Below are 22,476 nucleotides of genomic sequence, written 5' to 3'. Positions count from 1 at the left end.
TCACTATCCTCACCCGGGCCGGCAGAACCGCAGCCAGATGACATAGCCGCTTGTCCTGCAGGGGGCCCACTGCACGGCACCGGACTTTCCTCCTCCATCTGACTCTCGGGCTGAAGCCCTATCAGCCGCCTCTGCTTCTCCTCCTCCATCTCCCGGAACCGCTCCTCTCTAAACGGACCGCTCCTCTCTAGCAGGTAAGCCTTCCTCTCCTCCAAGGCCTGGATGTTAGTCTGGAGCCTGGAAATCTCTGCCATAATCTGCTCCTTCTTCCTCTTTGGGGCAGAGCTTGCCCTGGCATGGGCGCACCTGAGCTCCTCCCGCAGTCTCCTCACCGTCTTGCTGGCTTCTTCGTACTCAGAGAGGTGGCCCAGAGCCCGGGAGGCATAGGTGGAAATAGACTCCCGGGTCCTCAGCATTCCCCAGCCCTCTTCACTGAGGTCAGCCTCACCTCTCTGAGCACTCAGCTTTCCTGCGGTATCCAGCTTTTCCGAAGTACCCAGCTTTCCCGAGGTATCCATCTTTCCTGAGGTCTTGCTGCTTTTTGAAGCCTTAGCTGGCCTGGGGGTACTTGGAGCAGCATTGCTGCTGTTCCTTGCAGATCTTCTTACCCCCAAGGCTTCCGCAGCGCTGGCCGGTTTCCTGGCTACCCCTGCCTCCCGCCGGCCTAGACCGGGAAGCAGGAGCCTGGGACTTGCTGCCCTGGCTCATGCCTGGAAACCCACTCCCTCCCTGGGAGAGGAGAGAGCAGGCCCCAGGTGGAGGTGGTTTTCCCTGGAGCTCAGGAGCAGCAGCAGCACACAGCCTCACACAGCAACAGAGAGTTAACGAGGTAACGAGGCACACCAGAGATGCACTCACTATTCTGCTGCTGGTGCAGTCACTGTGTACATACATGACATTACTTATCCTGTACTGATCCTGAGTTACATCCTGTATTATACTCCAGAGCTGCACTCACTATTCTGCTGCTGGTGCAGTCGCTGTGTACATACATGACATTACTTATCCTGTACTGATCCTGAGTTACATCCTGTATTATACTCCAGAGCTGCACTCACTATTCTGCTGCTGGTGCAGTCACTGTGTACATACATGACATTACTTATCCTGTACTGATCCTGAGTTACATCCTGTATTATACTACAGAGCTGCACTCACTATTCTGCTGCTGGTGCAGTCACTGTGTACATACATGCCATTACTTATCCTGTACTGATCCTGAGTTACATCCTGTATTATACTCCAGAGCTGCACTCACTATACTGCTGCTGGTGCAGTCACTGTGTACATACATGACATTACTTATCCTGTACTGATCCTGAGTTACATCCTGTATTATACTACAGAGCTGCACTCACTATTCTGCTGCTGGTGCAGTCACTGTGTACATACATGCCATTACTTATCCTGTACTGATCCTGAGTTACATCCTGTATTATACTCCAGAGCTGCACTCACTATTCTGCTGCTGGTGCAGTCACTGTGTACATACATGACATTACTTATCCAGTACTGATCCTGAGTTACATCCTGTATTATACCCCAGAGCTGCACTCACTATTCTGCTGCTGGTGCAGTCACTGTGTACATACATGACATTACTTATCCTGTACTGATCCTGAGTTACATCCTGTATTATACTCCAGAGCTGCACTCACTATTCTGCTGCTGGTGCAGTCACTGTGTACATACATGACATTACTTATCCTGTACTGATCCTGAGTTACATCCTGTATTATACTACAGAGCTGCACTCACTATTCTGCTGCTGGTGCAGTCACTGTGTACATACATGACATTACTTATCCAGTACTGATCCTGAGTTACATCCTGTATTATACCCCAGAGCTGCACTCACTATTCTGCTGCTGGTGCAGTCACTGTGTACATACATGACATTACTTATCCTGTACTGATCCTGAGTTACATCCTGTATTATACCCCAGAGCTGCACTCACTATCCTGCTGCTGGTGCAGTGATTGATGGAATGTGGAGAATTTCTTCATTTCTCAGTATTTGTGGCCTTCTCACAACTTTTGTTCTTTTAATCTTAAGGAAAGGAAGCAGAAGATTTTTACAATTTCAAGGTCGGAGGAAATACTTGATACAAAATGTAAACTTCCCTCAGGACATGAATGCAAAGAAAGAGATTGTTTCTCTGCGCCCAAAATTGTATCAAACATGGAAAAAAGGAGATAGCGGAAGACAATTATAAGCGGAGAGAAGCAGGGTCAAACTTTTTAGCCTTTTTTTTTTTAACTACTCTTAATGTTTCATTTTAACTACCTGAACTTAAATTATTATTTGTGACTCCGCCTCCCCCAGATGTGTCACATGATCTCCTCTGACCGCTGCTTCCTCTGTCCTGTATTTTCCATATTGTGACTCAGACAATAGTTGGAAGCTGCAGGACACACGTGTTTGGAGACTACTAGAACATCTGAGGAGTTTGGGTGACTGTATGAAATTCTGCATATACTGAGGTATGTATCTCTTGCATCAGCGGAGAGTTGAATAAAGAGGTTCTGCAGCAGCTGAGGTGTTTTTTTATGATGTAACTTAGCAGCTGAGGTGTGTATTATGAGGTTCTCCAGCAGCTGAGGTGTGTATTGTGAGGTTCTCCAGCAGCTGAGGTGTGTATTGTGAGGGTCTTCAGCAGCTGAGGTGTGTATTGTGATGTTCTGTGGCAGCTGAGGTGTGTATTATAATGTTCTCCAGCAGCTGAGGTGTGTATTGTGTGGTTCTCCAGCAGCTGAGGTGTGTATTGTGTGGTTCTCCAGCAGCTGAGGTGTGTATTGTGATGTTCTCCAGCAGCTGAGGTGTATATTGTGTGGTTCTCCAGCAGCTGAGGTGTATATTGTGATGTTCTCCAGCAGCTGAGGTGTGTATTGTGATGTTCTGTGGCAGCTGAGGTGTGTATTGTGATGTTCTGTGGCAGCTGAGGTGTGTATTGTGATGTTCTGTGGCAGCTGAGGTGTGTATTGTGATGTTCTGTGGCAGCTGAGGTGTGTATTGTGAGGTTCTCCGGCAGCTGAGGTGTGTATTGTGATGTTATGCAGCAGCTGAGGTGAGTATTATGAGGTTCTCCAGCAGCTGGGGGGTGTGTATTATGAGGTTCTGCAGTGCTCAGCTCATCTTGATTTCTCTGTCTGTACATATGGTGTTTGCATCGTTACATAGTGTCCAAAATCCTATATCTACTATATATAGCGCAGCGACTGTCCCAAGAGCAAGCAGGAAATCTATTTATTTCTTCAAGTGTTAGAGGCTTCCTCCATGTTTCCCCTCTTTTCATCTCAGAAAGAATTTTTGGGCAACGGCACCTATTATAAGGAATTTATAGTAAGCACTGTGCTCCTCCTAGTGGAGGTTGTATATACAGTACATACTCTGCTGAGCTCCATCTTGTGGTGTCTGTATATACAGTATGTAGTTATCTAGTGAGCTCTGCCTAGTGGTGGCTGTATATACAGTATGTAGTAATACCCCGAGCTCCTCCTTGTGGTGGCTGTATATACAGTATGTAGTAATCTCCTGATCTTCTCCTACTGGTAGCTGTATATACAGTATGTAGTAATCTCCTGAGCTCCTCCTAGTGGTGGCTGTATATACAGTATGTAGTAATCTCCTGAGCTCTGCCTAGTGGTGGCTGTATATACAGTATGTAGTAATCTAGTGAGCTCCTCCTAGTGGTGGCTGTATATACAGTATGTAGTAATCTCCTGAGCTCCCCCTAGTGGTGGCTGTATATACAGTATATAGTAATCTCCTGAGCTCCTCATAGTGGTGGCTGTATATACAGTATGTAGTAATCTCCGGAGCTCCTCCTAGTGGTGGGTGTATATACAGTACGTAGTGATCTCCTGAGCTCCTCCTAGTGGTGGGTGTATATACAGTACGTAGTTATCTCCTGAGCTCCTCCTAGTGGTTGTATATACAGTATATAGTAATCTCCTGAGGTCCCCCTCATGGTGGTGTGTATGCAGTATGTATTAATTTCCTAAGCTTCTCCTAATGGTGGCTGTATATACAGTATGTAGTAATATCCTGAGCTCCCTATAGTGGTGGCTGTATATACAGTATGTAGTAATCTAGTGAGCTCCTCCTAGTGGTGGCTGTATATACAGTATGTAGTAATCTCCTGAGCTCCTCCTAGTGGTGGCTGTATATACAGTATGTAGTAATCTCCTGAGCTCCCTCTATTGGTGGCTGTATATACAGTATGTAGTAATCTCCTGAGCTCCCCATAGTGGTGGCTGTATATACCTTATGAAGTAATCTCCTGAGCTCCCTCTGTTGGTGGCAGTACATGTAGTAATCTCCTGCATAATGTTCTTAGGTAGACATTCATCCTATTATATAAAAACTTGCAGAGACTTATGATTCCTCCTATAAATAAATTTGTCAACTTCAGCCAAAATTAAGTTTTCCTCGTAAATTGTGCTGCACATTTTAAGGTCACCCGTCTGTAGGTCTCATCTATATATAGCGGGGTTCTTCCGTCCTGTCCGCGTGTCACTGGGGAGGCTTTTTCATGTTTGTTTCCTGTCTTTCAACATTCCGTCCAGTTCCTTTCTGTGAATGAGGAGGAATTCATTGCCTCATGAGCTGCGCTTCATCCCTTTGTGTTTTTGTTGTAGTACGGTTGTTTAGCTGACGCCTCTTAATTTTGACTGAACCGTGAAAAACTTCTGCTATTATTCTACATTTAGTTCAAATAGGCACAGAGCGCAGCAGTGTGAGGACATGCCCCCCATGCACCTGAAGAAACTACAATGCTGCACTACACATCTTTATTTCATAATCCCGCTGCTATGAAGAATATACACAAATGTATGATTGAACGCTTCCTGTTCTGTAGAGATCACTTGCCATTAACAATTATATTTATAGGTCGAAAAACACAGGATCACATCAATCACAATAATCGGTCACATGCCCCTCCCTGCACAATGACCTCTGCTCAGGTCATAGAGCACGCCCAATACACTCCCCCAAAGAAATCATACAAAAATATCCCTATGAGAAGTGAAAGAAAACTTTTTTAAGGAAACAGATTACAGATATAGAAAATTGGTTCTGGTTTGAAATATTTTTAGTTTTTGAGCGGAGGGTGTATGATCCTTTCTATTCATTGTTACACTTCACATAATAGAACCGAATGACTGTCATCACCATGACACAGGGGCACTTATCATACCCGACCCGTTTACATTAGGTAGATAGTCTTGTTAAATCTTAGCTCCGCCCCCGAGGAACAAATTATAACTTTATATGGAAGTGATGCTTCTTGGAAATTAAAAATCAATGTGTCTTTATACCAAACAAAGGGTAACTTCTTAAGTTACAGCCACAGAAGATGTCATTAGGTATATGGTATATTCAAGATTTTTTGTATTTTCAATATATTTTGGTTGTTTTATTCTTCTTTCCATAAGGTTTCCTCTATCATCTTCTCTTTTTCTCTCTATTAGAGTGTGATTTGTAAGGAGGAGGGTAATGAGACTGTCAGGGGATGGCTGTCACAGGGATAAACAGACCTCATTGATGCCAGACCCCGGAGCACTGTCTCAATTGCTTTACTCCCTTTTAATAATCCACTTCCTCAATCTCGATTAAAAAAAAAGAAAAACAACGAAAACTGCGACAGTATACCAGAATATTCTACCCCAGGAGTACGGAGGGATCAGATCTGTGTCTTCTCACAAAATATAAAGCGCATGGAAAAATTCAAAAAGTCCTCACCTGTACATAGGGGCTGTATTATAGTAGTTATATTCTTGTACATAGGAGCAGTATTATAGTAGTTATATTCTTGTACATAGGGGGCAGTATTATAGTAGTTATATTCTTGTACATAGGGGGCAGTATTATAGTAGTTATATTCTTGTACATAGGGGCAGTATTATAGTAGTTATATTCTTGTACATAGGGGGCAGTATTATAGTAGTTATATTCTTGTACATAGGGGGCAGTATTATAGTAGTTATATTCTTGTACATAGGGGGAAGTATTATAGTAGTTATATTCTTGTACATAGGGGGTAGTATTATAGTAGTTATATTCTTGTACATAGGGGACAGTATTATAGTAGTTACATTCTTGTACATATGGGACAGTATTATAGTAGTTATATTCTTGTACATAGGGGGCAGTATTATAGTAGTTATATTCTTGTACATAGGAGCAGTATTATAGTAGTTATATTCTTGTACATAGGGGGCAGTATTATAGTAGTTATATTCTTGTACATAGGGGGAAGTATTATAGTAGTTATATTCTTGTACATAGGGGGCTGTATTATAGTAGTTATATTCTTGTACATAGGGGGCAGTATTATAGCAGTTATATTCTTGTACATAGGGGGCAGTATTATAGTAGTTATATTCTTGTACATAGGGGGCAGTATTATAGTAGTTATATTCTTGTACATAGGGGGAAGTATTATAGTAGTTATATTCTTGTACATAGGGGGCAGTATTATAGTAGTTATATTCTTGTACATAGGGGGCAGTATTATAGTAGTTATATTCTTGTACATAGGGGACAGTATTATAGTAGTTATATCCTTGTACATAGGAGGCAGTATTATAGTAGTTACTGTATATTCTTGTATATAGAGGCAGTATTATAGTTGTTATATTCTTGTACATAGGGGGCAGTATTATAGTAGTTATATTCTTGTACATAGGGGACAGTATTATAGTAGTTATATCCTTGTACATAGGAGGCAGTATTATAGTAGTTACTGTATATTCTTGTATATAGAGGCAGTATTATAGTAGTTATATTCTTGTACATAGGGGGCAGTATTATAGTAGTTATATTCCTGTACATAGGGGGGCAGTATCATAGTAGTTATATTCTTGTACATAGGGGGCAGTATTATAGTAGTTATATTCTTGTACATAGGGGGCAGTATTATAGTAGTTATATTGTAGTACATAGGGGGCAGTATTATAGTAGTTATATTCTTGTATTATAGTAGTGATATTGTAGTACATAGGGGATAGTCTTACAGCTGTTGTTTTTTTGAACATAGGGCAATATTATAGTTGGTTATATCCGCTCTTGCAGAATATGGTCGGTATCTCCAGTCTTGGTGAATAGTGTTTATAGGTCAATGAATAGGTCCTTGTCTGCTCCATGGTAGAGGATAAGTCTGTACAAGGAGTGAGTGGGTGGTTGCACCGGAGTCCTCAGACAATATGAGAGAATGATGCTTTATGCCAGTGGGCATTACAGGGGGGACGTGAGCTCTAGTCTTGGCACAGACAGGGGCCATAGTTAGAGTGCAGAACATGGAGTTGTCACCTATTCTTATACTGTAAGGTAAATGATAAGGTTTAGCAGTCCCACCTTATTCTGCAACGGGTTATCTCCTTGTGATCTGGATATGGATCATTGTAATATTTTGATGATCAGACAGCAATGAATCTTTAATCTCTAGACTATTTCCCTAAAATACTGTCTTCAATCCTGATCCCCTGATCCCCTGATCCCCAAATTTCATACTGGTCATTAAAACAGATCGAGACCCTGGACAATACCAAATAAGAAGCCACCAAAAATAAACCAAGATAGGTCCCAAAAAACAGAGCCCCCCCCCCCCCCTCATACAATACCCCTATAGACAATACATACAATATATAACACCCCCGCCCCTGACTCCACTTCTCCCTATGATTCAGTACAGGAGTGTTTGTCATGTGACATGTTGAGCAAAACGAGAGACGTCTTATCACCCGTTTATTATCTTTCCAATATCCTATTAACCATCCTATAATGTCTCTCCTGTAAGCCCATAGATCAATGTTTTCTTCCATTACTGGAGATTTTACACTCGGCCGCCAGTTATTACAGGGAATCGCTCTCCTCCGACACTCGGAGTCATCTGTAAAGTGTGAAGGCGAGATGATGGACGCTCACCAGAAGGAGAACTTTTATTTTTGTAGAAGATTAATCCAGATATCAAGAATTTTAAAGGAGAACTCCAGCCATCATAGACCCTAGTGCCCCCCCATACCCATGGGTTACCAGAGTCCTTACAATAAACAGGACTTAGCTTTGTTTATACTCCATTCTCAAGGGTGGATTTATACCACACACATGCAACTGGAGGCCAGGACTGGCAGTTAAAATATCATATGGGTTTGTGAACCAGGGAGGGGTTTGGATGAGGACATACGTCCTCAGGTATGGAAGTAGACCCATGTCCATGGGGCAGGGATGAAGTCCAGTGTCCACAGAGCCAGGAGGGCCCCGCACAGTGGTGGGATGCAAGTATACTGGGCCAGCTGTTAAAATAACATCAGGGTTTGCAAACAAGGGAGGGGTTTGGATGAGGACCCGCGTCTTTAGGGCATGGATTAGGACGCAAGTCTGCAGGGCAAAAGTGAGGACCTATGTCCTTGTGGTATGGATGAAGATCCACTTTCTTTGGGCTAGGAGGGCCCTACACAGTGTTGGGATGCAACTTCTCTAAACCAGCTGTTGAAATAACATCTGGGTCTGGAAACCATTGAGGCGTTTGGATGAGGATTCGCGTCCTCAGAGCATGGATGAGAAGACCCATGTCCTAGTGTTACGGGTGCAGATCCGCTTTCATGGGGATATGGGGGCCCAGACACAGTGATTGGATACAAGTGCACTGGACTGGCCAAGCCCCCGGGGCAACGATGGAGAGTCGCTGCCCAAGAGGGCCCACATGCGAGTTCATTGGAGCAGCTGTGCCCCTCAATCACGGATGAAGACCCACTTCCCCCCAGCATGGATGAAGACATGCATCCTCCATATCCACCCCTAAGTGCACCGTGACGATAAGAAACTAAACCAGGGGAAGAGGAGGAGGAGAGAGGCTCCAGCCAGTGTCATGTCACTCCAAGGCATAATTCAGAATTAGGGGGGCTCCTTAATCACAACTTTGCTTTTGGTTCCAAAAATGACAAATCTGCCCCTGCTCATACTTTACCCTGCTTGTTCAGACTAGCTCACCAGGATGTGACATAAGTGGATATCTTCAAGTAACTAAATAAACCTCCAAAACTGATATACACCTCAAAACCAAGCTCCCTAACGGTCGGATCCCACAAATAAATATGGACCTGACATAACTTAATGCATAACCAGTTCCTTTAAATAAATACAGACCCTAATCTAGACGCTCTATATTAATGAAAATTTAAAACCAGACAAGCTAAACTAGAATAAACCCCTAACAAGAACCCTAAACCGCAGATCCCAAACTAGACCCGCTAGACTAATATAGACCCCAATCACTCTCAATTATACAGGCTGGATCCCAAACCAAAAGACCCCGAGCCAGACCTTCGACCGTAATACAAAACCCAAACAGGAAATCCAACACCAGTCTCCAAACAAGAATCTCCACAGATCCCAAGCTAAACCTCTAAGCTAAATAGACACCAAACCCCCTAAAACAGTGATGGCTAACCTATGGCACTGGTGCCAGAGGTGGCACTCAGAGCCCTTTCTGTGGGCACTCAGGCCATCACCATAGATGGGTCCAGGGATCTTCCTACAGTCCCAGACGGCCCAGGACTTGCTGTGCACAAAGCTATTTTAAAGTGACAACTGTACCTGGGACTATTTTTTGCTTTATTGGTGCCCTCAGGGGCTGGTATCAATGAAAACTGTGACAGAGAAGGGAGTATAAATCACAAATTAAATTTCTGTGTTGGCACTTTGCGATAAATAAGCGGGTCTTTGTTGTAGTTTGGGCACTCGGCCACTAAAAGGTTTGCCATCACTGCCCTAAAACAAGCTAGCCCTAAACCCCAAACTAAAAACCCATTACAGAGTACATGCCAAATTTACCAGATCCCTTAACTAATGTTCACCCAAGACCAAACCCCTACACCAATACAGACCCCAGGCCAGACTGTGTAAACAGGTACAGACCCCAGACCAAACCCCAATACAAATACATAGGTTGATTAACTATGGTGTCTTGCTTTTTAGACTCTTTTTTTCTAGAAATTTGATGAAAACAATCAAGCTACAACTAAATTGTGCTTGAAATCTAGATTTTCCAGCACCAACGACTCCATGTGTCAGATTAATGTCCTTAGTCACATTTGGCCCAACAATTATTTGATAATGTCAGTAACAGGAGACAAAGTCAAAGAAAAATGGTTTTCTTAGAAGAAATTGATCTTCTTGAAGCATTCTATTATGGAGTAGGACCCCATTACTCCAGGCGCTCGATAACTGCTCTGACAGACAATACATTTTCTTTGTTTTATTGAATGTTCTACTTGTGGATGATCGGCTGGACCTCTAGCTTCTGGCTACAAAGGCCTCATGTTATAATATTGGTGACATGGCCAAAGTCCTGAGGTAACCATGTTTCTAAAGGATTAGATTTGAGGCAAATAGGGTCAATAATTGTACAATGCTCTCAATTTCATTGTGACGTTCTTCCAGGATCTCTTTCATTTGGGTCTTCAAGCTCCGTAATGACAGTTCTGTCGTTGACTCTGTCCACATGGACATCTTCTAGTCGTAGCCTTCTCTGTTCTAATTTGTCTTGTGAAGGGTCTTCCCATGACATGTCGAAGACAAAAACTTGATTCACATCTCAGAAAGCTCTGCTTGATCTGGTCATAATTCACAAATTTCTGTATCCTTGAAAGATATCCTCAAAAAAATCTCACTAATCCTTAAAGTGAACCTGTCACCAGGAGACCCATTTTTAGCACTCCCCCAGTCCCCACAGAGCATAGTACATACACTGCCAAAGTGTTTTTGTATAAAAAAATAGGTTTTACAGAAAAAAAGATATGTTATATTGTACCTTTCATTAGCATGTGCTGTGACACTAGGCAGTTGCCAATTGGGAGGGGCTGGAAAGGAGCAGTTTCCCCCCCACCCTTGGGAAACATGTGTCCTTTACAAATATATGAATAACTCCCCACACTCGGGATTGGCTGTAGAGGAGCAGGGGGCGTCGCTAAGCCAAGTGATGGCTGTTTTCATATATTTGAAAAGGTTACATGGAGTAGCTGTTTCCCAAGGGTGGGGGGAAGCTGCTCCTTTCCAGCCCCTCCCAAAAGGCAACTGCCTGGTCACACAGCAGATGCTAATGAAAGGTACAATATAACATATCTTTTTTTCTGTAAAACCTATTTTTAATACAAAAACACTTTGGCAGTGTATGTACTATGCTCTGTGGGGACTGGGGGAGTGCTAAAAATGGGTCTCCTGGTGACAGGTTCCCTTTAAGTTCAAGGGTGTTAATACTTTCCATAACCAAGCCTTCTGTGAAAAGCTGCCAGCGACTTCCCTAACAAATGGTTGGTTTTACCAGGTCAAGCAGTGGCCACAAACAATGTGTTCAAGTTTTGGAGCACAGAGACTCCCATGTTTGATGTCTTTAGGACTTGATAAGGTATTTGGAAAGAATGGTCTATGTGAAACCACCACTTAAATGATCTAGTATACAATAATCCCAAAAATATACACCTTCTTGTATAACGTCTGGTAGGACCTCCATGGTTTTATTCCATTCTTTCCACGAAGCAACATCATGTGAGAAGTCCAGGTATGGACATTGACAAGTCATACAGGCTGACTCCAAGTTTCCTTCATTTTAGATCATACAATAGACTGATAAGAAGTTCATCACATGGGATAACCTTAAGATGATCAGAGAACTTTGGTGTGAAAAGGTCAACAGATCGGTTCTCCAACTTTCTCCTTAACCTGACAAACTCTATGGACTAGTTAAGAAAAAAACAACATCATTGAGGGCATCTCGTGTCTAGGGCTTAGACTTGTGTTGTTGACTGGTGGGCTCTTCGAATATTCTCTAATATGCTCTTTAATATTCAGAAGATCTCATCTGTAGTTAATACTCCCTGGATGGGTATTTTCCAGACTTGGTTTTGGACTGTGAGTAGACGGTAGGATTCAGCCCCCCTCCCCCACCTCCGTTGTTTTCCATGGAATTATCTATGGAACTGAGGATGTCTGTTTTTGATTTCCTCCATAGTTCTCCATCACACTTGTGTTTTTGTTGACTGAACTTTCCTAATAACAGGGCCGCCTGCAGAGTGACCTGGCAAAACTTCTCACTGGAGGCTTCCCCTCCACCCCAACCGCATGCAGATTGATTGGCTGATGGGAATGGGGCCACGTGCGTGATAGATTTTTTTTGTTTTTATCAAAGTACATTAAATCCTCATCAAATCCGACTGATAATGATTCTGCAAAAGTTTAGAAAATGGGTTCTCTTAAAGGATTTGTCCATGATTATTACAAAATTTCTTTACCCATGACCCATAGTTATTTGCCTGGGGATTGATGAACCAGGATCATGGCGATTGTCTAATGAGGACCTTGTACCATCCCGACCACCTCTTTACGTCCTTATAAGTAAAGGCTCAATGGCTTTGCTACCGTCACGGTAAGCATGGTGGCCGATGTTAGGGTTTAACCCCCAACATCGGGGTATTTTCTTTGTCCTGGTGTAAAGAGGAGTGTAAGTTTTAGGAAGATGAAGAGAAATAGGTATCATGATTCTGATTTAGATGTAAGATGTGGGCTGGGGTCTATATCGCTGTGGTCTGGGATTGTTTAGTTCAGGGCATCTGGTAAGAGGTCTGCTTTGGTTAAGGGGTTTTTAGTCAAGTATAAGGGTCTGAGCTTGTATCACTTATGGGGGCTCCAGGGGCATAACTTGAGGGGGGTTCAGAGGTTGCGGTCGCACCTGGGCCCAAGAGGTTTAGGGGGCCCTTATGGTGTCACTTTCCCATATGAGAAGACTATTACTATAAACCATACATTATAGTCGGGGGCCTGGCATGGACTTTGCACTGGGGCCCTTCAGCTTCTAGTTACGCCACTGGGGGGCTCTGTTTATTTGGGGGGTTGTGTATTTTATTGGTTATGTCTAGAGCTTGAATTTGTCTAAGGGCCTAGTTTGGGATTTAGGCCTGCTTTCATATAGGAGGACAGAGTCTGTATTAAAATAGGTGTCTGATCTGGTGCATGTATCAGTTTTGGCTTCTAGTTTGGGTCTGTTGATTTTGGGCTGTGATATTTGGATTAGGGCACAGGTACTATATGTGATTCAGATACCTTGGGGTTGAAGTATCAAGTGTCCCCAAACATTTTTGCTTGTACATTTAGTTTCTTTTAGTTTTTGGTATAGAGGTGTCTGATATATATCTCAAAAATCAAATGAAGACGATGCGCCGGGCCCTCTTCTACTTTGCTGGTTGCCATGGTAATGGTGTGTTTTCAGGAAATGGGACGGAGGCAGAACCAGGGCAGGAGTCATGTGTCATCTAAGGACAGACAATCGGCATGCTGCCTGATTCGCTCTGAGGACATGACGGTTAATGGGATTCCTTTCTGGGTTTTGTAAGATAAAAGGAAATCTTCCATCAAACAGTGTATGATACATGATATTGATATTTATGCATGATAAACCAGGGACACTTACGGTACTAATAGATCCAGGCACTGTGACTCTGTTGTCCATGGTCTCCTTCCTATTCAAATCAACTTATAATTATGCTAATGCCACCATGCTAAAGCTTCACGTGCTGTTACACTGTTCAAGGAACCCTTTCCCCTCCCACTATGTGCTAAAATATCCTGTGAAGCAGTGAGATTACAACCGGCAAAGGGAGGGGGAAGTGGTAGGGAAGGTAGAGGACAGACGGTGTAACAGTCTGTGATTCTGTAGCATGGAGGGGCTCTGGTAACACACCCAGGAGCCCCCTCAGGCTCAACAGCTAAATAAAATTGATTTTCGAACAAAGGAGGCCGTGGATAACCGATATAAATAGATTACCACAGTCACGGTGCCTGGATCCATGAGTAAGTGTCCCTGGTTGGAGTCCCATGATGGATTTTGTTGGTAGATTTGCTTTGATAATGACTCTGTATTAAATTGGGATTTTCATCAAATCATTTTGTTGTATTTGTCTTTTTTTTTGTTTGTTTTAACCTGATTTTTTCACATTTATTCTAATGTTGTTAGGTGGCGCAATAGAGCTTTTCTTTAATGTTTTACTATACTTTTATGTTGAATTATTAATTTTTTTTTTTGCCACATGCTCAATGAAGGTGAAGGATAGACCAGACACTGGCGAGGCCTGTGGCCTAGTTGCCGAGTTGATGTGTGAATGGGGGGTAGATAACTTTTCCTTGACAAAGTGACACAGGTATAGAGTGTCAGACTGAGGCCTATAGCCCCCAGCGATGTAACGCCATTGTGTGCTACATATGGGCAGCGCCCAGTCTCCACGTGTAATATAAGACGGCACAGCGTTTGTCCTCAGGAGGAATATCTGTTGTTGTGGGGTATAAGATCCATTTCTCTGATGTGTGATGAGGCCATGCCGCCCCTCACAGCTGTCACATGTCATGTCACCCCCGTCTCCCATGCATATCCCAGACATGGATCCCTGAGCACACGCTCCGTCTTCTGTCATGGCCTCGCAGGGCAATGCCCGCTACGCAGTCAGCTCACACAGCGCCACGTGTCAGTGTCTGAAACCTGTCATCCACATTTCCATTCCTGCCGACATGACAGGGCGAGAGTGATCTGAGAGCGGATCAGAATATTTTATCATTACTTTTCATAAATTGTGTACAGTTAGGGGCGAGCGGGTTGGGTGATGGTGATAGCCGCCATTGATGATAAAGGACTGGTATCTAAAGTCTTTATATTGTATACCGCAATGTGTAGCTCCGTTATTACATTATTATACTTATGGTGATAATATTGTAGCACTGTATTGTGGTATAATTTGAGCACTGCATTGTGGTATTATTTGAATACTGTATGGAGGTATAATTTGAGCACTGTTATTGTGGTATTATTTGAACACTGTATGGAGGTATAATTTGAGCACTGTTATTGTGGTATTATTTGAACACTGTATGGAGGTATTATTTGAGCACTGTTATTGTGGTATTATTTGAACACTGTATGGAGGTATTATTTGAGAACTGTATTGTGGTATTATTTGAACACTGTATGGAGGTATTATTTGAGCACTGTATTGTGGTATTATTTGAACACTGTAAGGAGGTATTATTTGAGCACTGTATGGTAGTATAATTTGAGCACTGTATTGTGGCATTATTTGAGCACTGTATGGCAGTATAATTTGAGCACTGTATTGTGGCATTATTGGAGCACTGTATGGCAGTATAATTTGAGCACTGTATTGTGGTATTATTTGAGAAATGTATGGTAGTATAATTTGAGCCATGCATTGTGGTATTATTTGAGCACTGTATGGTAGTATAATTTAATCACTGTATTGTGGTATTATTCGAGCATTGTATGGAGGTATAAATTGAGCACAGTATAGAGGCATAATATAAGTACTGACTGGTCATATTTGAGTACTGTATAATGGGATTATTTTGAGCACTGTATTGAGGTATTATTTAAGAACCACCTGGTAGTAATTTATCACTGTGTGAAGGTACTGTATAGCGACCATATTACAGTATTATTTGAGCACAATATGGATGCATTATTTGAATACCATATTGTGGTATAAATTAAACACAGTATGGAGCTATTCTATAAATACTGTATGTTGGTATTGAGCACTGTTTGACGGTATTCTTTCATTACCATATTGCAGTATTAGTTGAGCACTGTATGATGGTATTATTTGACGACCATATTGTGGTATTTTTGAGCACTGTATGGATGTATTATTTAAGAACCATATGGTTGTGTTATTTGAGCACTGCATGGAGGTATTTAAGTATTGTAGTATTATTACAGCACTGTGTAGAGGCATTATTTAAGGACCATATTGCAGTATTAGTTGAGCACTGTATGCTGGTATTATTTGATGACCATATTGTAGTATTATTTGAGCACTAGTCTGTATGAATGTATTATTTCAGCACTGTATGGATTATTTATGTGTTATTTTTGAGCACTTTATGCTGGATTATATTTTGACATAATATGATTGGTGATATCACTTGCAGTCCATGATGCGGTAGTATATCATATCTATGTTATTATGATTTTAGCACTGTGGTGGAATTATTTGAGCACTATTGGTGGTATTATTTGAGACAAGTGCTGGTTTTTCATCAATGTATGGAGTCTTTATTTGAGGAGTTTATGGCGGTATTATTTGAGATCGATGATAGTTTTATTTAAGGACTGTATGGTGGTAGTATTTGAACACTTTATGGCGGTAGTATATAAATGTGAAAGGGGAAGTTATTAAAATGTTGTTGGTATTTGAGTGCTGTATGTGCTGCTGCTTTCCTATAGCATAGAATTATTATTTTGAGTGTTGTATAAGTGCCATCACCTACCCTCTGTATGGTTCTCTCTTACAAACATCTGGCACTTCTCTATCTCAGCTACCACTTCAGTTTCTGGGGTGTAGTAATATGGAGCCAGAGCATGTGGGGACATTGTCCTTTCCTGACTGATTTGGGAGCTACATCTTCCTGGACCCATCATGGGGTAGAAAGCTTCAGTACCTGCAGACAGGTGGCTTGTGTTTGATCTCCTGTCACCAGACCGGAGCCATCCTATTAACCATCCCCCCCCCCCAGAAATACATGGTTATAAATATTTATTCAGAGGGAATTCTGGGAGCTCTATAAACAGCCTAGTTAACCATTTCCCTATCATAGAGGGGACAATCACGCGATTTACATGAGCAGAGATAGAAAAAATGTTAACACATAATTCAAGTTTTCACACAATTTCACATTTAAAGGTAACCTGCTGTGTTGAAGACATTTTCAGGCCGACCCGACCAGATTTTACATAGTGTCCTATCTGCAGGCAGCATGTTATAGAGCAGGAGGAGCTGAGCAGATTGTACAAAGTGTCCTATCTACATTCAGCATGTTATAGAGCAGGAGGAGCTGAGCATATTGTACTGAGTGTCCGATCTGCATGCAGCATGTTATAGAGCAGGAGGAGCTGAGCAGATTGTACATAGAGGCTCATTTACTAACGATCCACACACTTTCGTCAGATTTTCCGTCTTTTTGCGTGGTTTGCACAGGTATTTCACAGGCATCTGCGCTGGGATTGAGTCGCACGCAATTGGTTTTTGGCGCAGCTGCCCTGGCTTCCATTCGACAGAAATGGGGGGGCGATCAGACTGATTCGGACTGAGCGCAGGATTTAACTTTGAAATTGTGTCACAATCCAATGCACTTACATGCACCAGGAAGAAGAAGGTGAACTCCGGCGCACCAGTGCATTATCGTCGGAAGGCACCTAACTGCATGCAGCATGTTATAGAGCAGGAGGAGCTGAACAGATTGTACGTAGTGTCCTATCTGCAGGCAGCATGTTATAGAGCAGGAGGAGCTGAACAGATTGTATGTAGTGTCCTATCTGCAGGCAGCATGTTATAGAGCAGGAGGAGCTGAGTAGATTGTACATAGTGTCCTATTGGCAGTCAGCATGTTATAGAGCAGGAGGAGCTGAGCAGATGGTTCAGAATGTCCTATCTGCAGGCAGCATGTTACAGAGCAGAGTCGATGAGCAGATTGTATATAGTGTCCTATATCCATGCAGCACGTTGTAGAGCAGGAGGAGCTGAACAGATTTTACTGAGTGCCCTATCTGCATGCGGCATATTGTAGAGCAGGAGGAGCTGAGTAGATTGTACATAGTGTCTTCCTGTGCTATTTAATCACTTTATGGTTGTATTATTTGAAGGGTATTATGGGAAATAATTAGAGAAGTATGTGATTGTATTAGCAATTTACGGTGGTAATTGGTGTGCAATGTATGGCAGTCTCATTTCAGCACTATTTTAGGCACTGAGTTTTGGTCCCATGACTGGTTCCTTTGTGGACCTTTGGAAAATAGCCACAGTGGGCCCCCTCTGCAGCTCTCACAACATGCTTGAAGTTGTAGTTCTCCTTTTGCAGTGTAGCATGTACTTTATGGATATGGCCCTGGCAGCTGATAGAGGTATTTAGGCTTTAGGCTCGTACTCGCTGCTCCTTCACAGTAAGTTCCAGTCTTCACTTGATTAAGGATAAAAGATCTTTTATTACCAAATGTGTTTTCTCTGAGCCGGCTAAAAGCCCCGGCCGCACCGGCAGTGCACTTGTGCAGTATTCATGTAGATAAATAGATGTTACCAGAGACGCTCCAGACATCGCTGGATTAAAATCTCAGCGGTCACATAATGAGGAGGCATCAGCTTGGCACAATGCCATATCCCTTCCCTGCCCGCACTCCATTAGCCAGGCCCGGTACATCACTGCGGCACAGACCAGGCACCGGCACATCTGTCTATGTAGTCATGGCAAGCTGCGGAGTGACCCCTCATGTGCAGATGATGGCGTAATGTGTGTGTGTGTGTGTGTATATATATTTGTGTGTGTGTGTATGTATATATATATATATATATATATATATATATATATATATATATATATATATATATATGCAACACCCCTGCCAATGCATGGAATGGGTAGGTGTTGCGTAAATGTCCTTCTTCATGCCAGTAGCTACCTGGTGAGATTGATCACCTCACTAGGAAACTTAATAATTGCGGCGTGAAGCCACTGCCTAGTAAGGCAAAAGTTAACGTGAAATGTTATTAACCTATGATTAACCTTTATACTATTGTAAAGCGAGCTGGAAGCTGATTGGAGAGTGCTGCCACCTCACTAGGGGAATATAAAAGCCCCTTGTGGACAGGGTTTAGTCAGCATTTGAGAAGCAAGTTCAGTGTGTATCTCCTGCAGAGCTGCCATCCAGACCCACTACCAGGAAGCAGAGGTGTCTCTGGCCGCTGCCAGTCAGGAGACTAAGCCCCAGAACAGAGGTCCACTGTCCAGACTCGGCTCCATCTACCAGCCCAGCCTGAAGTTACTACCAGGCTGTGAGCAACCCTTCCTGCAGACCATCTTTCTCCTACCAGCTATCCAACCTGCCCAACATGTGAACGTGGGAAAATTGTCAACACAGCAAAATTTTTGTGTGATTACCCCACCCCTTTTCTTTAGCCTCGCCTCTTCAGGGTAGGGCCATGAGGAAGGGAGATGCTGAGGAGACAGTGTAACAGGAACTACAGCAGAGAGGTTCTCCGGTAACACCCCCAGGTCGCCTTAGCATAATATTAAAAGTTGATTTTAGAAGGAAGGAGGCCATGGATAACAAATATAAGAAGATTACCACAGTCACGGTGCCTGGATCTATGAGTAAGTGTCCCTGGTTTATCATGATGAATTTTGAAGGTAGATTTCCTTTAAGATACCTGCGATCCAATAAAGCAAGGCAAGTGTTGGAGCATTTCAGGAGTTTTGGTAGTCCTTCAGAGGTTATGTGTTGCATATCCGGTCTCTCCGCTGGGTCCCCTTGTTCCCAGCAACAAAGCACTGGTCTCTCATACTTTGGGCCCTGTATGACCAGAATTGATGATGTCACATGCACTGATGACGTGACCCAGGAGGCCAGAGATTGACTCAGCAATCACGTGCACTGTGTATGATGTAATCACTTCCAGCCCAATAGAACCAGAAACGGCTGACACTGACGGCATCTATATTTTTTATTTATTTTTTTTTATGCAACTGCATTCATTTTTGAAAAATTCTATAAGAATATTGGTTCTGTAACCATTTCCCTAACAATTGCATAAATTTCCTGTAAGATGTATGATCTCATAACCGTAGTGTCGCTTTAGTATAGAATAAATAGGGTCTTCAATTTTTCTGGGAGACTCACAAGCCCATTGATTTAGAATGAGAACCATGTAATGCCGCTTTTCTCCTGTAGTAGTGCTGTAGGGAACCCTTTTTCACAGAAATTGTCGATCACTACAGATTTTTCCTCTGTGGTCTGATATTAAGCACCAGGATTTGACACAAAATGTGAAAGTTTACTTAAAGATTTAAGGTGGAGCTATTGAAACATGTACAATGAATGACTTGCTGATCATGTATGATCCTTCATGATATGTAGGCCGATCACTAATTCTACTTCTGTTTTAACCCAAGGCGTGGAAGAAACGTTGGTTCATCCTGAGGAGTGGACGTATGAGCGGAGATCCCGATGTCCTGGAATATTATAAGAATGATCACTCCAAGAAACCCATCCGGGTCATCAACCTTAGCTGCTGTGAACAGGTGGACTCTGGGCTGACCTTCAACAAGAAGGAACTTCAGGACAGCTACGTCTTCGACATCAAGACCAGCGACCGAACGTTTTACCTGGTGGCCGAAACAGAAGAGGAAATGAATAAGTGGGTTCGAAGCATATGTCAGATTTGCGGATTTAACCAGTCCGATGAAGGCTCAGGTATGATAAGCGGTTTCTTAAAGGGAATCTCACAGAATCTCTTCATCTGTGAGTTCATCTGTTGTCAAGAATCTTGGCAATAGCAACTTAAGAACCTGCTAATCTGGTCATGTGACCACAGGTCCTACATAAGTGGAGTAGTAGATTTGGCAGCAAAGCACCAAAATAGTGTACATATTGGGGCTCATTTACTAAGGGTGCGTGGACCGCACAAACGTTGGATATTCCGACGATTACCATTTTGTGCTGCATTTAAAAGGGGATTGTGGCGCACGTGATTGTATTTTGACGCACCGGCTTTCACTCGACACAAATCGTGGGGCGGGCCGTCGGACAATCCAACGGATTCGGACTGAGGGCGGGATTTAGCATTTCAATTTTGTCACAAGACAATGCACACTTACATGCACTGGGAAGAAGAAGGTGAACTCCGGCGGACCTGAGCAGGGAAGCGACACATGCAGGATCTCGGGCGCACATTCTTGGTGAATCGCGCCAGACTTCATCTTTGTCAGACCGGACCGGGTCGGGACTCCCCCACCCCCTTCCCCTCCCTAGCAGGGTGCATTCCCATTTGGTGAGATCACATGGTATAATGGCCCTTTGTGGACCCCACGTAGGATAATGTCAACTCCAGGGCCTTCTACCACATGGAAACCAAAAATGACCAATAAACTATAATAACCCTCATACACAATTCCCCTGCTGTTAGTGGCACCCACAAAGAATATTGTTACCCCAAAAAGTATAATGACCCTCAATGACCTCAAATGGAAAATTGCCTCATAAGGCCCCACATAATATGATGACCCCCTCCTCTTAGTGACCCCTTCCCTGTATAATTCCCCCACACTGTATAACGTCCTCTCTTTGACCTCCCAAAACGGCTTTTACACCACCAGTAAGGCTCCTCATGGCCTTGTCTGGTCTCTACTGATTTTAGGTAGAAGCAGCAGTAGTCGCCATGACGACAAGATGTTGTGTCTTCCTGCGTCCATGTTGATGGTTCCCTGTTCTGCATTTAACACAGGACCTGTCACCCTCTACCCAACAGTACCCTGATATTTGGGATGCCATGGTTTATGGTTCCGGACCAGAATAGAGTCCATAATATGATTGTGCAGTGCCGCCTCAGGCTTCGGGCCTGTATGTTACCACAGCGATATCTCTGCCCATGTGTAACCTATTAAACTGGAAAACTTTTAGTCCTTCGAAACCATCTTTCGCTATCTTTCACATACTCATCAGCCCTAGTTACTCGCTGACATTTTGAGATGTTTTTAAGCCTCATTTTCTGTTCCGCTTTAATAATTGAGGGGCAGCGCGGTAAGCGGGACGCCCCGGCAGTTCTCAGGCGCTTGTGATATTGACGTATCTCGGCCATATACTGCGCTGTGATGGACTCTCCCGGGCGCTGCCTGTCATTTGCACGTCCCGACATTAAAAACATTGGCCTGATTTTATCATTTTCGACGGAGTTGGCGCTTGGCAGCTTGCTGCGATTAATATACAGGTCAGTGGTTCCCATTAGCTGTGAGGACTGAACGTGAACATCTTCCCTGCACGTAGCTGCACAATCAGCGAAATACAGGACCTTTTGGAAAAAAAAAAATTCTTTAAAAATTGATGTGGCCGAAAGTATGTGAACCCCCATTTGTAATAGAAGGATTTTGGCCATGTCACCCGCTCTCTTTTCTATGTTATGGACTGTAGAATGGATTACCTCCATGACTTTCGCCATAGTACCGTCCTATAGTGCCATACCATAGTGTATACAGTGCTGCCTATACATAGTGATTGATTATGAAGGTATGAGTATACACAATGCCAGGTGTCAGCAGGTAAAGCCACTAGCCATGCACTTGTATCGTTTATATTCCAGGATTGTAGCTACGCAAAGTGCACTGGGGTCGTGCACTCACATTTCTGTGCTTTGTGCAGATGGTGTTAGATGTGTAACAATACTTTTGTGTACATTGTTAGTAGCAGCAGAGCTGTGAAATATGGGTTTATATTCCAGGATAGTAGTTATGCCAAGTGCCCTGGTGGCGTGCACTCACACAGCTGTGCTTTGTACAGACAGTGTTAGATGTGTACTCATGCCTTTGTGTACGTAGCTAGTAGAAGCAGGATTGTGAAATATGGATTTATATTACAAGATTATAGCTTT

At 43.1% G+C, this 22,476-nt stretch overlaps 1 protein-coding gene across 1 annotated transcript in view; it reads left to right on the top strand.

Moving 5' to 3' along the window:
* Window positions 1-22,476, top strand: part of GAB2 (GRB2 associated binding protein 2) — a 112,129-nt gene that overhangs the window by 56,892 nt on the left and 32,761 nt on the right. The window contains exon 2 of the mRNA XM_072133976.1: window positions 20,006-20,306. Coding sequence (XP_071990077.1) covers window positions 20,006-20,306 — 301 coding nt within the window. The remainder of the gene's footprint in view (window positions 1-20,005; window positions 20,307-22,476) is intronic.

The sequence above is a fragment of the Engystomops pustulosus genome, chromosome 2, assembly GCF_040894005.1.
Source record: "Engystomops pustulosus chromosome 2, aEngPut4.maternal, whole genome shotgun sequence".
Lineage (NCBI taxonomy): Eukaryota > Metazoa > Chordata > Amphibia > Anura > Leptodactylidae > Engystomops > Engystomops pustulosus.
Note: the sequence above shows the minus strand (reverse complement) of the source record. Positions and strands in the feature narration are given on the sequence as shown.